This window comes from Salmo salar, chromosome 19 (assembly GCF_965601325.2).
Source record: "Salmo salar chromosome 19, fSalSal1, whole genome shotgun sequence".
Lineage (NCBI taxonomy): Eukaryota > Metazoa > Chordata > Actinopteri > Salmoniformes > Salmonidae > Salmo > Salmo salar.
The window spans coordinates 9,028,118-9,043,556 of NC_138309.1; the positions used below are offsets into that span (position 1 = coordinate 9,028,118).

The following is a 15,439-nucleotide window of genomic DNA, read 5'->3' on the forward strand; positions in this document are numbered from 1 at the left end:
CATTCTTATTGGCAGACTCAACAGCCTTGGTTTCTAAAATGATTGCCTCGCCTGGTTTACAAACTACTTCTCTGATAGAGTTCAGTGTGTCAAATCGGAGGGCGTGTTGTCCGGACCTCTGGCAGTCTCTATGTGTGTGCCACAGGGATCAATTCTTGGGCCAACTCTCTTCTCTGTATACATCAATGATGTTGCTCTTGCTGCTGGTGATTCTCTGATCCACCTCTACGCAGACGACACCATTCTGTATACTTCTGGCCCCTCTTTGGACACTGTGTTAACTAACCTTAACTTACCTCATTTGCACTCACTGTATATAGACTTTTTGTTTTCTTTTGTTCTACTGTATTATTGACTGTATGTTTTGTTTATTCCATGTGTAACTCTGTGTTGTTGTATGTGTCGAATTGCTATGCTTTATCTTGGCCAGGTCGCAGTTGCAAATGAGAACTAGCCTACCTGGTTAAATAAAGGTGAAATAAATAAAATAAAATGTAAAAGCAGAGACAAATATAAATAGTAAAGTACAGACACCCCAAAAACTACTTAAGTGGTACTTTAAACAATTTTTTACTTAAGAACTTTACACGGCTGGCAGTGGGAGAAGATGGAATGAGATGGATTTTGGCAGATTTTCTACTTATTTTCTTATCGATGAAACAATTGATCTCAATAAAAATGCAATACAGTTCTGTTCCCAAAACTAAAATATGCTATGAACAGAGTGGACAAAATTGTGTAGACTTTACCCTTTGCTAAAGTTTTTTAAAAAGTGCATTGTTTAGGAGTGCAAAGGCGAATTTAGTTAATGCACAGGCGCACTTCACAGTTGAATAAAGGTTAAATAAATAAAAAATGCACACATGCACTTCACAAACTAGGCGTTCCCTAACGGAAATATGCAAATATGTGCTAGAACGCGCCAATAGAATCTCGCTAGCTCGTGCTTGGCTCTGCCCACCTCCTTGCTAGTTCTGCCCACTATGACTCATTCGTTCCCATTTCAAACGACGGGTTTTGGTCAATCTTGTTTTAGTTATAAAAATCTTTGCTATTACTGTATGAGCGAGGCCGATTCGTCTCCCGTGCCATCTACCAATGAGCGTATGAGAAGGGCGGGACTTAGTAAACTGGATAACCCTAGCCGAGAGTATGACTCCCTCTCAATAATCTAAAGTGGCTCCCTCTCCTTGTCGACCTCCGTACATGATTACAAGTCAGTAAACTCAGCCTAGCTGTAAAGTATGTACAAGAGGATGAACCAAGAATTAGATTTTACTGTCATGGGTAAGATGTCAATTGAATACTCAGCAAAGAGCTAGGGAGAATAATTGCTTACTCCTCGCGTCCTCTCTCCTTCCCAAAACCCATTAGATGAGAGCCACCATCTCCTTCAATGAGTTTTGAGAAAGAGGAGAGCTAACGCAATGAGTAAGCAATTATTCAGTGCATATAGAGAAAAGGTGATGAGAGGAAGCGACTTTAGACTGTTGAGACTATATCCGACCATAACAAGGTTTACATGCCATGACCAGAATACAAATAAAGCAGATATTTACATTATACACTGCTTTCTACAATATAAAACACATCCACCGTTTAGTACATTGCTTTATGATTTGTATATAACGGTTTTGTTACCAATATTTACTCATATCTACTGAAATTGTACATGACACATTTGCTCATGGATTATTTAATATGGTATTACCATGACGAGGAGTCGTAATTGTAAATAGTTGCACATACATGTGGCACCAGCTAATAGAGTAAACACCTCGCATCTACATCTTTGCTAGGCATTTGTGTCGTTGATAACCAAGAGAACAAAGGAAACTTCTCCACATGTCCCCCATTCCAGGGCCCCGTTGTAGCGCGGCCTATCATTGGCCAGCTCCCTGATACAATCCGACCCATCGCAATGCACAGTAGTGAGAATCTTGAATATCGGCCGCGGTGATTGGCCCATATGTTTGGCGCTCGTTGAAGCTGCAGTGGCCCGAGTGGGCGGCGAATGTGAGTGAAAGAGACGGAGAGAGACGTTTGAATAGTTGCTGAGGCGGAAATATAGAAATTTAGAAACTGTTCAGTAAAACAGTATATTTTACAAGACGTTATTTCCATTGGGAAATACATATCAGAAAGAAGCGTAGCGAGCCGGTGTTGTTCGCTAGCTAGCTAGAGGACGCGCGAGGTGAATTGACTCCCCCTTTCTCTCGCTGCTAACGAGCTAGCCAACAAAACATAGTAACGTTAGTAATCCAATCCCGATCAACGAAAGATTCTCGCTTGGCGTGTCGGATAGATCCCGAGTCACTTCATTGAATGAGGACTGACCCCCCTCTGCAGGTAGGAAATGCTGTCAAAATGTACAATTCTTTCCTCTGAAAAAATAAATAAATAGCTACATATGTAACGTTAGCTAGCCATCTCTGTCTTGGTCGCTGGTTAGCTTGCTAGCTAACAGGTTAGCTAGGTATGGAAGGTTAATGTTAGAGTTGACACATTTATTCACTTGTTTGATCTGGCAGTTATCTATGTAAATTATGCCAATAAGTTAGCCAGCCAATGAATGTGGCAAGATGACAGTTGTGTAGCGTTACTTCACTTTGCAAATTAACTGGAGTGTTTGTCTGCGGTGGAGGCGCGGAAGGGTTTTCCTTTCACTTCAAATCGTACCAAGTTTACACGTTGACTCCCAATATTGAACTTTATTGAACTGTGTAGCGGTGTCATTAATCCTTTTAGCATTAGTTAGCTAGCTAAATCGAATTATTTGGCAGGATGATTTGAAATTGACATTTTAGCTAGCTAACATCTGAATTGGGGAATGTGCATGATACTAGCTACCTCGAGAACCGCTAGCGAGTGTTCGCAACAATTATATCAAAAAAATTGTCACATTTGACATGACAACAATCGATTTGGCGACGGCAATGACATCAAAGTGGAGTGATCAGAATTAGGTTCCAATGTGTGTCACTCGAGGCAGTTGAGAGCGAAAGGTGAAAGCCTTCCCGACTCTGATATACTTGTTCTTCACATTTCCAATAGGGGCGCTATTCAGCCACTTGCCACTACATACCAGTAATATGGCACTAGTCTAGTACAGAATAGAACTCGCCAGCTTGTAGTCCTAAAAACCGGAAATGATTTACCTCTGGTTCGTTTAGACATTTCTATGGGGAATGAATAGGGTTTTTTGAATAAACGCCGATAATAAGGTCTGACGTTAACACAGGCTTATGAGATCTAATACGTTTTGTTATATAATGGTAATATCAATCAGTTACCTTTATGAAGTCTGTATTTGCGTTATATTTTTTAAGTATTACATAAATGCTTCAAAATTCGCAAAGTGATGTTAGCTGATGAAGATTGTCTCATAGAACAAAACGTATAAGATCTCCTAACCTGTGTTTACCACAGACACAGGCCTTATTTTGGGCGTTTATCCAAAAACCTTGTTTAAAAAAAAATAGCTGAAAGACTTTGGTCAACGAACCATGGAGGAGTTAGTGCCTACAAAAAGAGATGCCATTACTATTGCTCTCTATTACCGTTTAATTATAAGATTGTTAATTGTCCCCTCCATCTTTGAGTATTGAGCCCTTCAGTCTACCATATGAACATGTTTGTATTGAACTGTTGAACACAAAGATTTGACAAATAATTTTCAGTGATGTGTAATTCTACAGTAAGTCATCCTCCTTTCCTCTATGCGTGGTGAAGCCCTAAACATGAGCATCCAGTGTGGTGACTGGTGTGATAAGATAACATATATTTATGGCAGCACTGGATACTGTATTTCCTCAAGGAAGGGGTTCCATTGAGTTAGACCCACCCAAGCAGGACAGATTAAGAAAATAATACATTCTAGTTCCTCTAGCCAGAGCTATAGGCAGTGTTCTTTCTAGCAGTATGTGATCAGTAAGTTGTTTTGACCAATCACAGACAATGCAATGTATTTATTATGTTTAGTCTTCAGGGTTTTCCTGGGTGAAAAAGGGGCTTTGGGGGTGGGGCCATGGGCTTGGCCAATGATGCAGTCACTGACCTAAAATGTTAGAGGCCCTCCTGTTGGCTGCAGTGACAAAATGTAGCTCTTTTAAAGCTCATGTCCTGCAATTCTACACATTTTGCCATGAGGCTAAGAGAAAAATGTGCAGTTTAAAGCTAATTTTGTGCCATGGGGCTGAGATAACATGTTGCCGTTTTAAAGCTGATGTCCTTCATTTCACCATGGCTTATGCTATCTGAGTGACTCAATCATTGTAACAAATCAATGGGTGCCCCATGCCATGACAAATACTCCTGAATGCAGAATTTTTGGAATTTGACTGACTAGTGTTTATTTTGGTGATTTGTTAGTTCTCAAAGATTATCTTCTAAAAAATATATTAGCCCATTATCTTTTCTATGTACTTTATATCTGGTTTTAGTCATTTTAATTTTACACAGAATTTTTTTCCCATCCCCCAAATTATAAAATAGATAATTGTACTGTTTGGACATAAGAGGCTGGAAAAAACACTATGCAGAAAAAAACCAGAGTGTGTAATGTACAGTGTCTATTTTGTATACAGCAGTACTGTGTTGGTAAGACAATTTCCCCTTTGGGACATTAAAGTTCATCCTATTCTAGACAGCAGTCACGTAGCAGACGCACAACTCTAATTTGATTTCTGTTGCCAATGACTTCGAACTAGGGCCCTCTCCAGCATCCGTTTCTCCAGGCCTTATCGAGCAGAGAGACGCGGATGTTATTATGGAGGCTTCAATACTGTGTTTAGTTGGGACTGAGCATGTGTAATGGAAGCCAGCAAAGACTGATTTGTGATTTATGTTTTACCCCAAGTAAATGGACAATGAGTTTGAAACATGCAACCAGAAATGAGTTTGGGGGGGGTTTCCCCTTATTTGCATGACTATGAACTGGCCTGGCATGACTGTCTCAGTGCAGCTGTAGAAAGGGAGTAGAGGTGGGAATAGAAACTGAAACAGCCGTTGACTCTGAAAAGACTGTGGGCGCGCCCTTATCAACATGTTCAATGACCAGCTATGGGGTCCAAAGCTCAGTTGTGTGTTTTCATGTCAACTCTTAGCCGTTAGTCCAGAACCATAGCTCTTTGCCTTTTACTCTTGTACTGTGCTTGGTTCCAAAGCTGTGTGTGTTCCAGGTTGATCATGGTGCTGACAGGGAAGCGGTCTGAGAAGGGACCAGTATGTTGGAGGAGAAGGGTGAAGTCTGAGTACATGAGGCTACGCCAACTCAAACGCTTCAGACGGGCTGATGAGGTCAAGGTACATATACGCAAACAAACATTATATCTCACTCTCTCTCTCTGATACACACACACACACAGGTTTCTGACAGTGTCTCTCTCTCCCAGAGTATGTTTAACTCTAACCGTCAGAGGATCTTGGAGCGGACAGACATCCTGAACGCTGAGTGGAAGACAAGAAGGATCCAGCCCGTTCACATCATGACATCTGTTAGCTCCTTACGAGGGACCAGAGAGGTCAGCGCGTGTTTCACACACACAACACACACCTATCCAGAGATATTGAATATCTATGTTACCAGTTTACTGTTCTTCACCATTTAGGACTTTTTACACTTCTCTTTCCAGTGAAGGCTTGTCTGAGTCTTCTAGTGTGTGTGGTCTTGTCTCCTACAGTGTACGGTGGACAGTGGTTTCTCTGAGTTCTCCAAACAGGTGATACCTCTGAAGACGCTCAACGCTGTAGCCTCTGTCCCTGTCATGTACTCCTGGTCCCCGCTACAGCAGAACTTCATGGTAAACACACACACACACACACACCACACACACACACACACACACACACACACACACACACTGCTACAGCAGAACTTCATGGTACACACACACACTGCTACAGCTGAACTTCATGGTAAACGCGCACACACACTGCTACAGCTGAACTTCATGGTAAACACACACACACTGCTACAGCTGAACTTCATGGTAAACACACACACACTGCTACAGCTGAACTTCATGGTAAACACACACACACTGCTACAGCTGAACTTCATGGTAAACACACACACACACACTGCTACAGCTGAACTTCATGGTAAACACGCACACACACACTGCTACAGCTGAACTTCATGGTAAACACACACACACACTGCTACAGCTGAACTTCATGGTAAACACACACACACACACACACACTGCTACAGCTGAACTTCATGGTAAACACACACACACACTGCTACAGCTGAACTTCATGGTAAACACACACACACACACACACACTGCTACAGCTGAACTTCATGGTAAACGCGCACACACACACACACTGCTACAGCTGAACTTCATGGTAAACACACACACACTGCTACAGCTGAACTTCATGGTAAACACACACACACTGCTACAGCTGAACTTCATGGTAAACACACACACACTGCTACAGCTGAACTTCATGGTAAACACACACACACACTGCTACAGCTGAACTTCATGGTAAACACACACACTGCTACAGCTGAACTTCATGGTAAACACACACACACACACACTGCTACAGCTGAACTTCATGGTAAACACACACACACTGCTACAGCTGAACTTCATGGTACACACACACACACACACTGCTACAGCTGAACTTCATGGTACACACACACACACACACTGCTACAGCTGAACTTCATGGTAAACACACACACACACACTGCTACAGCTGAACTTCATGGTACACACACACACACACACTGCTACAGCTGAACTTCATGGTAAACACACACACACACACTGCTACAGCTGAACTTCATGGTACACACACACACACACACACACACACACACACACACACACACACACACACACACACACACACACACTGCTACAGCTGAACTTCATGGTAAACACACACACACACACACACTGCTACAGCTGAACTTCATGGTAAACACACACACACACACACACTGCTACAGCTGAACTTCATGGTACACACACACACACACACACACACTGCTACAGCTGAACTTCATGGTAAACACACACACACACACACACTGCTACAGCTGAACTTCATGGTAAACACACACACACACACACACACACACACACACACACACACACACACACACACACTGCTACAGCTGAACTTCATGGTAAACACACACACACACACTGCTACAGCTGAACTTCATGGTAAACACACACACACACACACACTGCTACAGCTGAACTTCATGGTAAACACACACACACACACTGCTACAGCTGAACTTCATGGTAAACACACACACACACTGCTACAGCTGAACTTCATGGTAAACACACACACACTGCTACAGCTGAACTTCATGGTAAACACACACACACTGCTACAGCTGAACTTCATGGTAAACACACACACACTGCTACAGCTGAACTTCATGGTAAACACACACACACTGCTACAGCTGAACTTCATGGTAAACACACACACTGCTACAGCTGAACTTCATGGTAAACACACACACACACACTGCTACAGCTGAACTTCATGGTAAACACACACACACTGCTACAGCTGAACTTCATGGTAAACACACACACACTGCTACAGCTGAACTTCATGGTAACACACACACACACTGCTACAGCTGAACTTCATGGTAAACACACACACACACACACACACTGCTACAGCTGAACTTCATGGTAAACACACACACACTGCTACAGCTGAACTTCATGGTAAACACACACACACACACTGCTACAGCTGAACTTCATGGTAAACACACACACACTGCTACAGCTGAACTTCATGGTAAACACACACACACTGCTACAGCTGAACTTCATGGTAAACACACACACACTGCTACAGCTGAACTTCATGGTAAACACACACACACACTGCTACAGCTGAACTTCATGGTAAACACACACACACACACACACACTGCTACAGCTGAACTTCATGGTAAACACACACACACTGCTACAGCTGAACTTCATGGTAAACACACACACACACACACACACTGCTACAGCTGAACTTCATGGTAAACACACACACACACACTGCTACAGCTGAACTTCATGGTAAACACACACACACACACTGCTACAGCTGAACTTCATGGTAAACACACACACTGCTACAGCTGAACTTCATGGTAAACGCGCACACACACACTGCTACAGCTGAACTTCATGGTAAACACACACACACACACTGCTACAGCTGAACTTCATGGTAAACACACACACACACTGCTACAGCTGAACTTCATGGTAAACACACACACACACTGCTACAGCTGAACTTCATGGTAAACACACACACACACACACACTGCTACAGCTGAACTTCATGGTAAACACACACACACACACTGCTACAGCTGAACTTCATGGTAAACACACACACACACACACACTGCTACAGCTGAACTTCATGGTAAACACACACACACACACTGCTACAGCTGAACTTCATGGTAAACACACACACACTGCTACAGCTGAACTTCATGGTAAACACACCACACTGCTACAGCTGAACTTCATGGTAAACACACACACACACACTGCTACAGCTGAACTTCATGGTAAACACACACACACACACTGCTACAGCTGAACTTCATGGTAAACACACACACACACACTGCTACAGCTGAACTTCATGGTAAACACACACACACACACACACACACTGCTACAGCTGAACTTCATGGTAAACACACACACACACACTGCTACAGCTGAACTTCATGGTAAACACACACACACACACTGCTACAGCTGAACTTCATGGTAAACACACACACTGCTACAGCTGAACTTCATGGTAAACGCGCACACACACACACACTGCTACAGCTGAACTTCATGGTAAACACACACACACACACTGCTACAGCTGAACTTCATGGTAAACACACACACACACTGCTACAGCTGAACTTCATGGTAAACACACACACACACTGCTACAGCTGAACTTCATGGTAAACACACACACACACACTGCTACAGCTGAACTTCATGGTAAACACACACACTGCTACAGCTGAACTTCATGGTAAACACACACACTGCTACAGCTGAACTTCATGGTAAACACACACACTGCTACAGCTGAACTTCATGGTAAACACACACACACTGCTACAGCTGAACTTCATGGTAAACACACACACACTGCTACAGCTGAACTTCATGGTAAACACACACACACACACTGCTACAGCTGAACTTCATGGTAAACACGCACAATACTAAGCTTGTTCTGACACGTGCACTAGAACCGCAGTTATCCAACCCGATCCCGTAGTCTAGTTCCGACTTGATGATAGTGACGTCACAGACTATAATGGAGTTGTCCTGACACACCTGGTCTGCCTTGTAGGTAGAAGACGAAACGGTTCTCCACAACATCCCCTACATGGGAGACGAGATTCTGGATCAAGACGGAACCTTCATAGAAGAACTCATCAAGAACTACGATGGCAAAGTTCACGGAGACAGGGGTAAGACATGCACGTGCGTGCGCACACAAATATTTGATATTATCAAATCTTGTGTTTTTGGATGTGTGGTGTGTATTCATGTTAAATGACTGTGTGTTTCCAGAGTGCGGCTTCATCAACGATGAGATCTTTGTGGAGCTGGTGGGTGCCCTGACCCAGTACAGTGACAACGATGATGAGGATGATGATGAAGAAGAGCAGGAGTTTAAGCTTGAGAAGATGGAGCTCTGTGAGGGGAAGGACCACCTGGCCGAGGACCCCCGAAAGGAACCCCTGATCAACACTGACAGTAAGACAGACGGCCACTGCTATCATCCAACCGAGAATAGAGATGGGCCCTATCCCAAAACCATTCCCTTAAACCTTTCTCTCTCAGATCTCTCCCCTAGTTCCCTTCCCTAGGTCCTAGACCTTTCAGATCTTTATCTCTCCTTACGCTCTTCTGTGTGGGCTGACGCAGTGACTGTTGGTAGAAATTGTGTGTGTAACCCCTTTGTCCTCTGCTCGCAGGCCAAGGCAGCAGTGACAGCTCTAAGAAGTTTCCGTCTGATAAGATCTTTGAAGCCATCTCCTCAATGTTCCCTGATAAGGGCTCAACAGAGGAACTTCGAGAAAAGTAACTACCCCCCTGTGTGTGTGTTTCATATAAAGTGTGTGGGTATTAGGGCTGTGACGATGGAGTTTGGAGTATATTAATTGTCATGCAAATGGCCACAGTTATTTTAATGATTGTGATTTTTATTTCTGAGCTTGTACTGTACATAATGCATATTTGCAAATGAGGTTTATCATACCTAATGAATACAACACAGCTTTGTTGGCACCCTGTCTCTCAAACTAATGTTTGGAGGTTTTGGAAATGAACCTTCTCTCAACTGTGCCGTTCTGGTCGTTAAACCATTACCAACTTTACCCTCTTGATGTAAAAAAAGAAATACTGCTATTGGGTAAACTATATCTACTTGAAAATATAGTTGAATTCCCCCCATAAAATGAATCTGAAAATTATGACAATCTTTCTTTTAGCTCAGTTATTGTCCATAATTGTTGGTTACACGATAATACGGTTATTGTGTCAGTAGTGCATATTCCCGTCCTGCCTCAGATCTAATGGTGTGTGTGAGTGATCAGGTACAAGGAGCTGACAGAGCCCCAGTTGCCCGGTGCGTTGCCTCCAGAGTGTACTCCTAACATGGACGGCCCCAACGCTCGCTCCGTTCAGAGGGAACAGAGTCTACACTCCTTCCACACACTCTTCTGCCGACGCTGCTTCAAATACGACTGCTTCCTGCACCGTGAGTGTACGGACACACACACACACACACACACACACACACACACACTCTCACCACATTTGGACTGTTCTGCACCAACACTCTGACTTCACTATGACCACTCATCTCTCTCGTCTCTCTCTTTCTCTCCAGCCTTCCATGCGACTCCTAACACCTATAAGCGTAAGAACATGGAGAATCTGGTGGACAGTAAACCCTGTGGTGACGAGTGCTACATGTACCTGGTGCAGGCAAGTACACTCAGACGTACACTCAGACACACACTCAGACACCTTCAGTTCTGACTGTTGTTCTTTGGTGGTTGTCTAGGATGGTTTGGTGAGGGAGTATCCTGACGGCATGGCACCCGAGAGGTCCAAGACCCCTTCCAAACGCCCAGTGAGTCGTCGCCGGGGACGACCCAGCGGCAACAGCCGGCCCAGTACACCAACAGTCTCCACGGATACCAAAGACACGGACAGCGAGCAGGAGGGGAAAGACGACGATAACGACAAAGAAGAGGATGATGATGATGATGATGACGACAAGAAGGACGAGACCACCAGCAGTTCAGGTACATACACACGTGCGCCAGCCAAACACCATACCCAGTCCTATGCACGCACCCACAGACTAACCATTGCCTTTTGTGTAATCCAGAGGGTAACTCACGGTGCCAGACTCCAGTGAAGTTGAAGCTGACGTGTGATCCTCAGGTTGTTGATTGGAGCGGAGCCGAAGCGTCACTCTTTAGGGTTCTCATCGGAACCTACTACGACAACTACTGCGCTATAGCACGGCTCATAGGAACCAAGACCTGCAGACAGGTCTGTTTCTATCACCACAGCACCTATGCATTTCTCTAGCTTTCTCTCCCATGACTAACTCTTTCCTTGGCAGGTTTTATGGAAAGACATTTTGTATATTGTCTGGTAATGGGTGTGTCTCTAGGTATATGAGTTCAGAGTGAAGGAGTCTAGTATCATCGCTCGCGCTCCGGCTGAGGACGAAGACACGCCCCCTCGCAAGAAGAAGAGGAAACACAGGTACGCCATGCCCAAATATGGACAGACTACTTTAGGGTGCAGTAATGGGCTTGACTGCAGGACATAATCAGAAGCTCTGGTTGTCAGCTTCCATGGAAAAGACTACTCACAATCTCCTTTTTTAGGTTGTGGGCCACTCACTGCAGGAAGATCCAACTGAAGAAAGGTGACGATTGTCTCTAGAACTCTCCTGACATTACAGCCTCACTCAATCTTAGAATGTGATTGAATGTGTTCTTTTGATCATTGTGATTAATTTATCCGTTTTTATCTTTGTTGTGTGACAGCGCTGACCTGTGCTTGACCCCTCCCCCTGTAGATGGTTCGTCCAACCACGTGTATAACTACCAGCCATGTGACCACCCCCGCCAGCCCTGTGACTCCTCCTGTCCCTGTGTCACTGCTCAGAACTTCTGTGAGAAGTTCTGCCAGTGCAGCTCAGAGTGTGAGGAAATGTTTTAATACTTTATTTGGATCCATAATTACAGTGCAAACCAGTCCACACTCTCGAACCGTCTCTCTCGGGGGGGGGGGGGGGGGTCTCTCTCTGTGTGTGTGGGGGTGTGGTGTGTGTGTGTGTGTAGGTCAGAACCGTTTCCCAGGCTGCAGGTGTAAGGCCCAGTGTAACACTAAACAGTGTCCGTGTTACCTGGCCGTCAGAGAGTGTGACCCTGACCTGTGTCTGACCTGCGGAGCCGCTGAACACTGGGACAGCAAGAACGTGTCCTGTAAAAACTGCTCCATACAGAGGGGGGCCAAGAAGGTAACACACACACACGCGCACACACACACACACTTGATATCAGTAGCTCACTCTTGTGGTTTCCCCCCCCCCCCCCCCCTCTCAGCACCTGCTCCTAGCTCCGTCTGACGTAGCAGGCTGGGGCATCTTCATCAAAGAGCCAGTTCAGAAGAATGAGTTCATCTCTGAGTACTGTGGGGAGGTGAGACTCGGCCCTGTCTTTCAGGGTGATGCTTGTGTTTGACTTGTGTGTAATGTACAAGCCTGTGGAAAATAATTGTTTTGTTCTCTGTGTTGATTGTTTTTCTCTCCCCTCCTTGTAGATAATCTCCCAAGATGAGGCGGATCGCAGAGGAAAGGTCTACGACAAGTACATGTGTAGCTTCCTCTTCAACCTCAACAACGGTAACACACACGCATACAAAAGTATTGAAATACTGTTTTTGATAAGCTAAGTGGGAGGGAAAGCTAATTCTTTCTCTCTCCACCCCAGACTTTGTAGTGGATGCTACTAGGAAAGGAAACAAGATTCGTTTCGCCAACCATTCCGTCCACCCCAACTGCTATGCAAAAGGTCAGACAATGCCATAATCCCTTTCATTAGTTGATTTTGGGTGACTGTTTCCAGAGAGGATCAGACCTAGGTGTGCTACGGTACTGTTTAAACCACCAGATGTATAGTATGTCAGCTGATCCAGTCTGTTGTGTATAACCTAATACACCAGCAGATGGGACCAACAGACGTTACACTCTGATGTAGAGTTTCACTGATAAGACCTCTGTGTTGTGCTAACAGTCTTTCTCCTCCTATCTCTGCAGTGATGATGGTGAATGGGGACCACAGGATAGGGATCTTCGCTAAGAGAACCATCCAGACTGGAGAAGAGCTCTTCTTTGACTACCGGTCAGTATATAAGGGTTGCTAACCAGCCTGTCTGCAGACATTTCAATCTGAATAACCCGTGAGGAGGGTGTCTAAAACTTGCTCCCTGTTTGGTCTCATTGACACACTTATACATACGCATACTCACACACTTTGTGGTTGATTTGACATCTGTAGCTAACTTGTCTTATCTCTCTCAGGTACAGTCAAGCTGATGCTCTGAAGTACGTCGGCATCGAGCGGGAATCAGAGATGCCATGATCCCCTTTTCTACCTCTAGATCAAAGGCCTTACACACGCACGCACTCTTCTCTTCAGGAAACACAAACGGCTCATTGTCGGAATCCTGGGATGCTTCAAGAATTCTGGGAAGTTTTGACCTTTTTTTCCCCCCCACTTTCAATAGTTTTTCTACCAACAAATCTTCCTGTTCTGAGTTATGTAGGACTCATTGCTATGGTCACTAGAATGGTCTTTCCTCCAATTTCAGCTAACAAACACAAACAGGTTTAATAAATCCACTGCGGGGATCTCTTTAGCTCTGTTACGCTTTTTATACTTGATCCAAATCCATGGACACATTGACTCAACCATAACAAGTGGTTGTTGAACATTTTACTTAGCCCCTGACCACCAGCTAGACTAAATGCAGGTTAAAAACATCTGTGACTGACTTTTCCCCCTCCCCTAGCCAGTGTCCAAACCTTAGTCTCAGACCCCACAGACGCACTCTTGAATGCCAGAATGTTGTTTTGAGACTATATAGCCTGATATGAGGTGACTGTACGATGCATGTTGACCAGCAGCACAACCTGTTTTGGGTTTTTTCCTCTGACTTCTGGTTTATTCCTAAAACTATATTCTGTCTTTCATTTCTTCAAGTTTTGAACATTTGATGACCTTTGACCACCTGAGGCATGCTTTGATACAATCTCTATTCTAGATGGTGCTAACTAAGACGGTGTGATGTTTTCTCACATTTTAAACCTTGATGTTTTGTAAACGCCCCCAGGTATCCACTTCTGCTGTGCCTTGAATCTCGTCGTTAGAACACTGAATAGTCACTTGATTAGAGCCCTTAAGTGTTGATTTATTGATAAAGATGTATCCTCAATCTGGTTAATGCATGATGACGAACGCTTCCATGTTTGTAGTCCCGGGAAGACCTCACTGCTACTATAATCTAGTGATGCCTGGTGCTTGTGAATACTGCAGACTTGAACCAATACAACCAGCCTTGAATAATGTTAAGTAATGTTCACGTCTTCACCTGCAGTGGGACGAACTGCTCCGATTTTCTCCTGTTTTTACAACTGTAACTTTGTCAACTTTTACCAGCAACTGAGAGGGCTCTGTAAAGACCTACAGACAGATCTAGATGACTGACGGTTGTGTTTAGATGGAAGTCAGGAGCCTCTCCTTTGTTTTAAGTAGTTTGTTGCTCATGTTAGTACAGGGGTGGGGAACTCTGGTTCTTGGGAGATCCATTGATTCAATGTCACAGCTCACACCAGGTCTAAAATCGGTCTGACTGGAAAACCAGCAGATACAGCAGCTCCTGAGGACTAGTATCTCACCCATCTGTTAGGATGTATACTTCCTGAGTTGTAGAGCCAGCTGGCGTCCAGTGGGATTGAACATTACAGAATGTTCATAGAAATATAGGCCTACTACATAGAACAATGGTGCTTCTGTCATATGGAAACTGCTCTATACAAATGATATATTGAATGTTGTGTAACGTTTCCTCCAGTTGTCTAGCCGGGACCACTACTGTCTGATTTCCAAGGTGCTGATTTTTACTGTCTTTACAGGGAGTATTGTTCAAAGTGATCCAGAATAAAAGAGAAAATGAAGGTGTTGAATTGTTTTTTTGAACCACTGACAACCAAAGCCTTCTCATCTGCATTTTAAAACCACTTCAGTAATGAGTAATTTTGCACAAACAATTATTTTCAAAGAGTCCTTAAACGAGCGGTA

At 44.1% G+C, this 15,439-nt stretch overlaps 1 protein-coding gene across 3 annotated transcripts; it reads left to right on the plus strand.

Annotated features, from left to right (window-relative positions):
- Positions 1 to 1,265: 1,265 nt before the first annotated feature.
- ezh2 (enhancer of zeste 2 polycomb repressive complex 2 subunit) lies at positions 1,266 to 15,319 on the plus strand. Of its 3 annotated transcripts, none has more exons than XM_045702051.2 (20): positions 1,266 to 1,287; positions 5,181 to 5,304; positions 5,394 to 5,522; positions 5,682 to 5,801; positions 9,394 to 9,514; positions 9,618 to 9,803; positions 10,025 to 10,130; positions 10,646 to 10,815; positions 10,942 to 11,039; positions 11,119 to 11,362; positions 11,449 to 11,615; positions 11,740 to 11,834; positions 11,960 to 12,000; positions 12,154 to 12,279; positions 12,419 to 12,597; positions 12,683 to 12,778; positions 12,900 to 12,981; positions 13,070 to 13,150; positions 13,396 to 13,480; positions 13,660 to 15,319. In XM_045702051.2, the coding sequence occupies exons 2-20, from the start codon at positions 5,188 to 5,190 to the stop codon at positions 13,718 to 13,720; spliced, it is 2,304 nt and encodes a 767-aa protein (XP_045558007.1). In that variant the 5' UTR covers positions 1,266 to 1,287; positions 5,181 to 5,187; the 3' UTR covers positions 13,721 to 15,319. The 3 variants fall into 3 exon arrangements, with proteins under 3 accessions (XP_045558007.1, XP_014012608.1, XP_014012609.1); XM_014157133.3 differs by lacking the exon at positions 1,266 to 1,287 and adding an exon at positions 1,980 to 2,349; XM_014157134.3 differs by lacking the exon at positions 1,266 to 1,287 and adding an exon at positions 1,980 to 2,349 and having other exon boundaries at positions 10,646 to 10,809.
- The last annotated feature ends 120 nt before the right edge of the window (positions 15,320 to 15,439 follow it).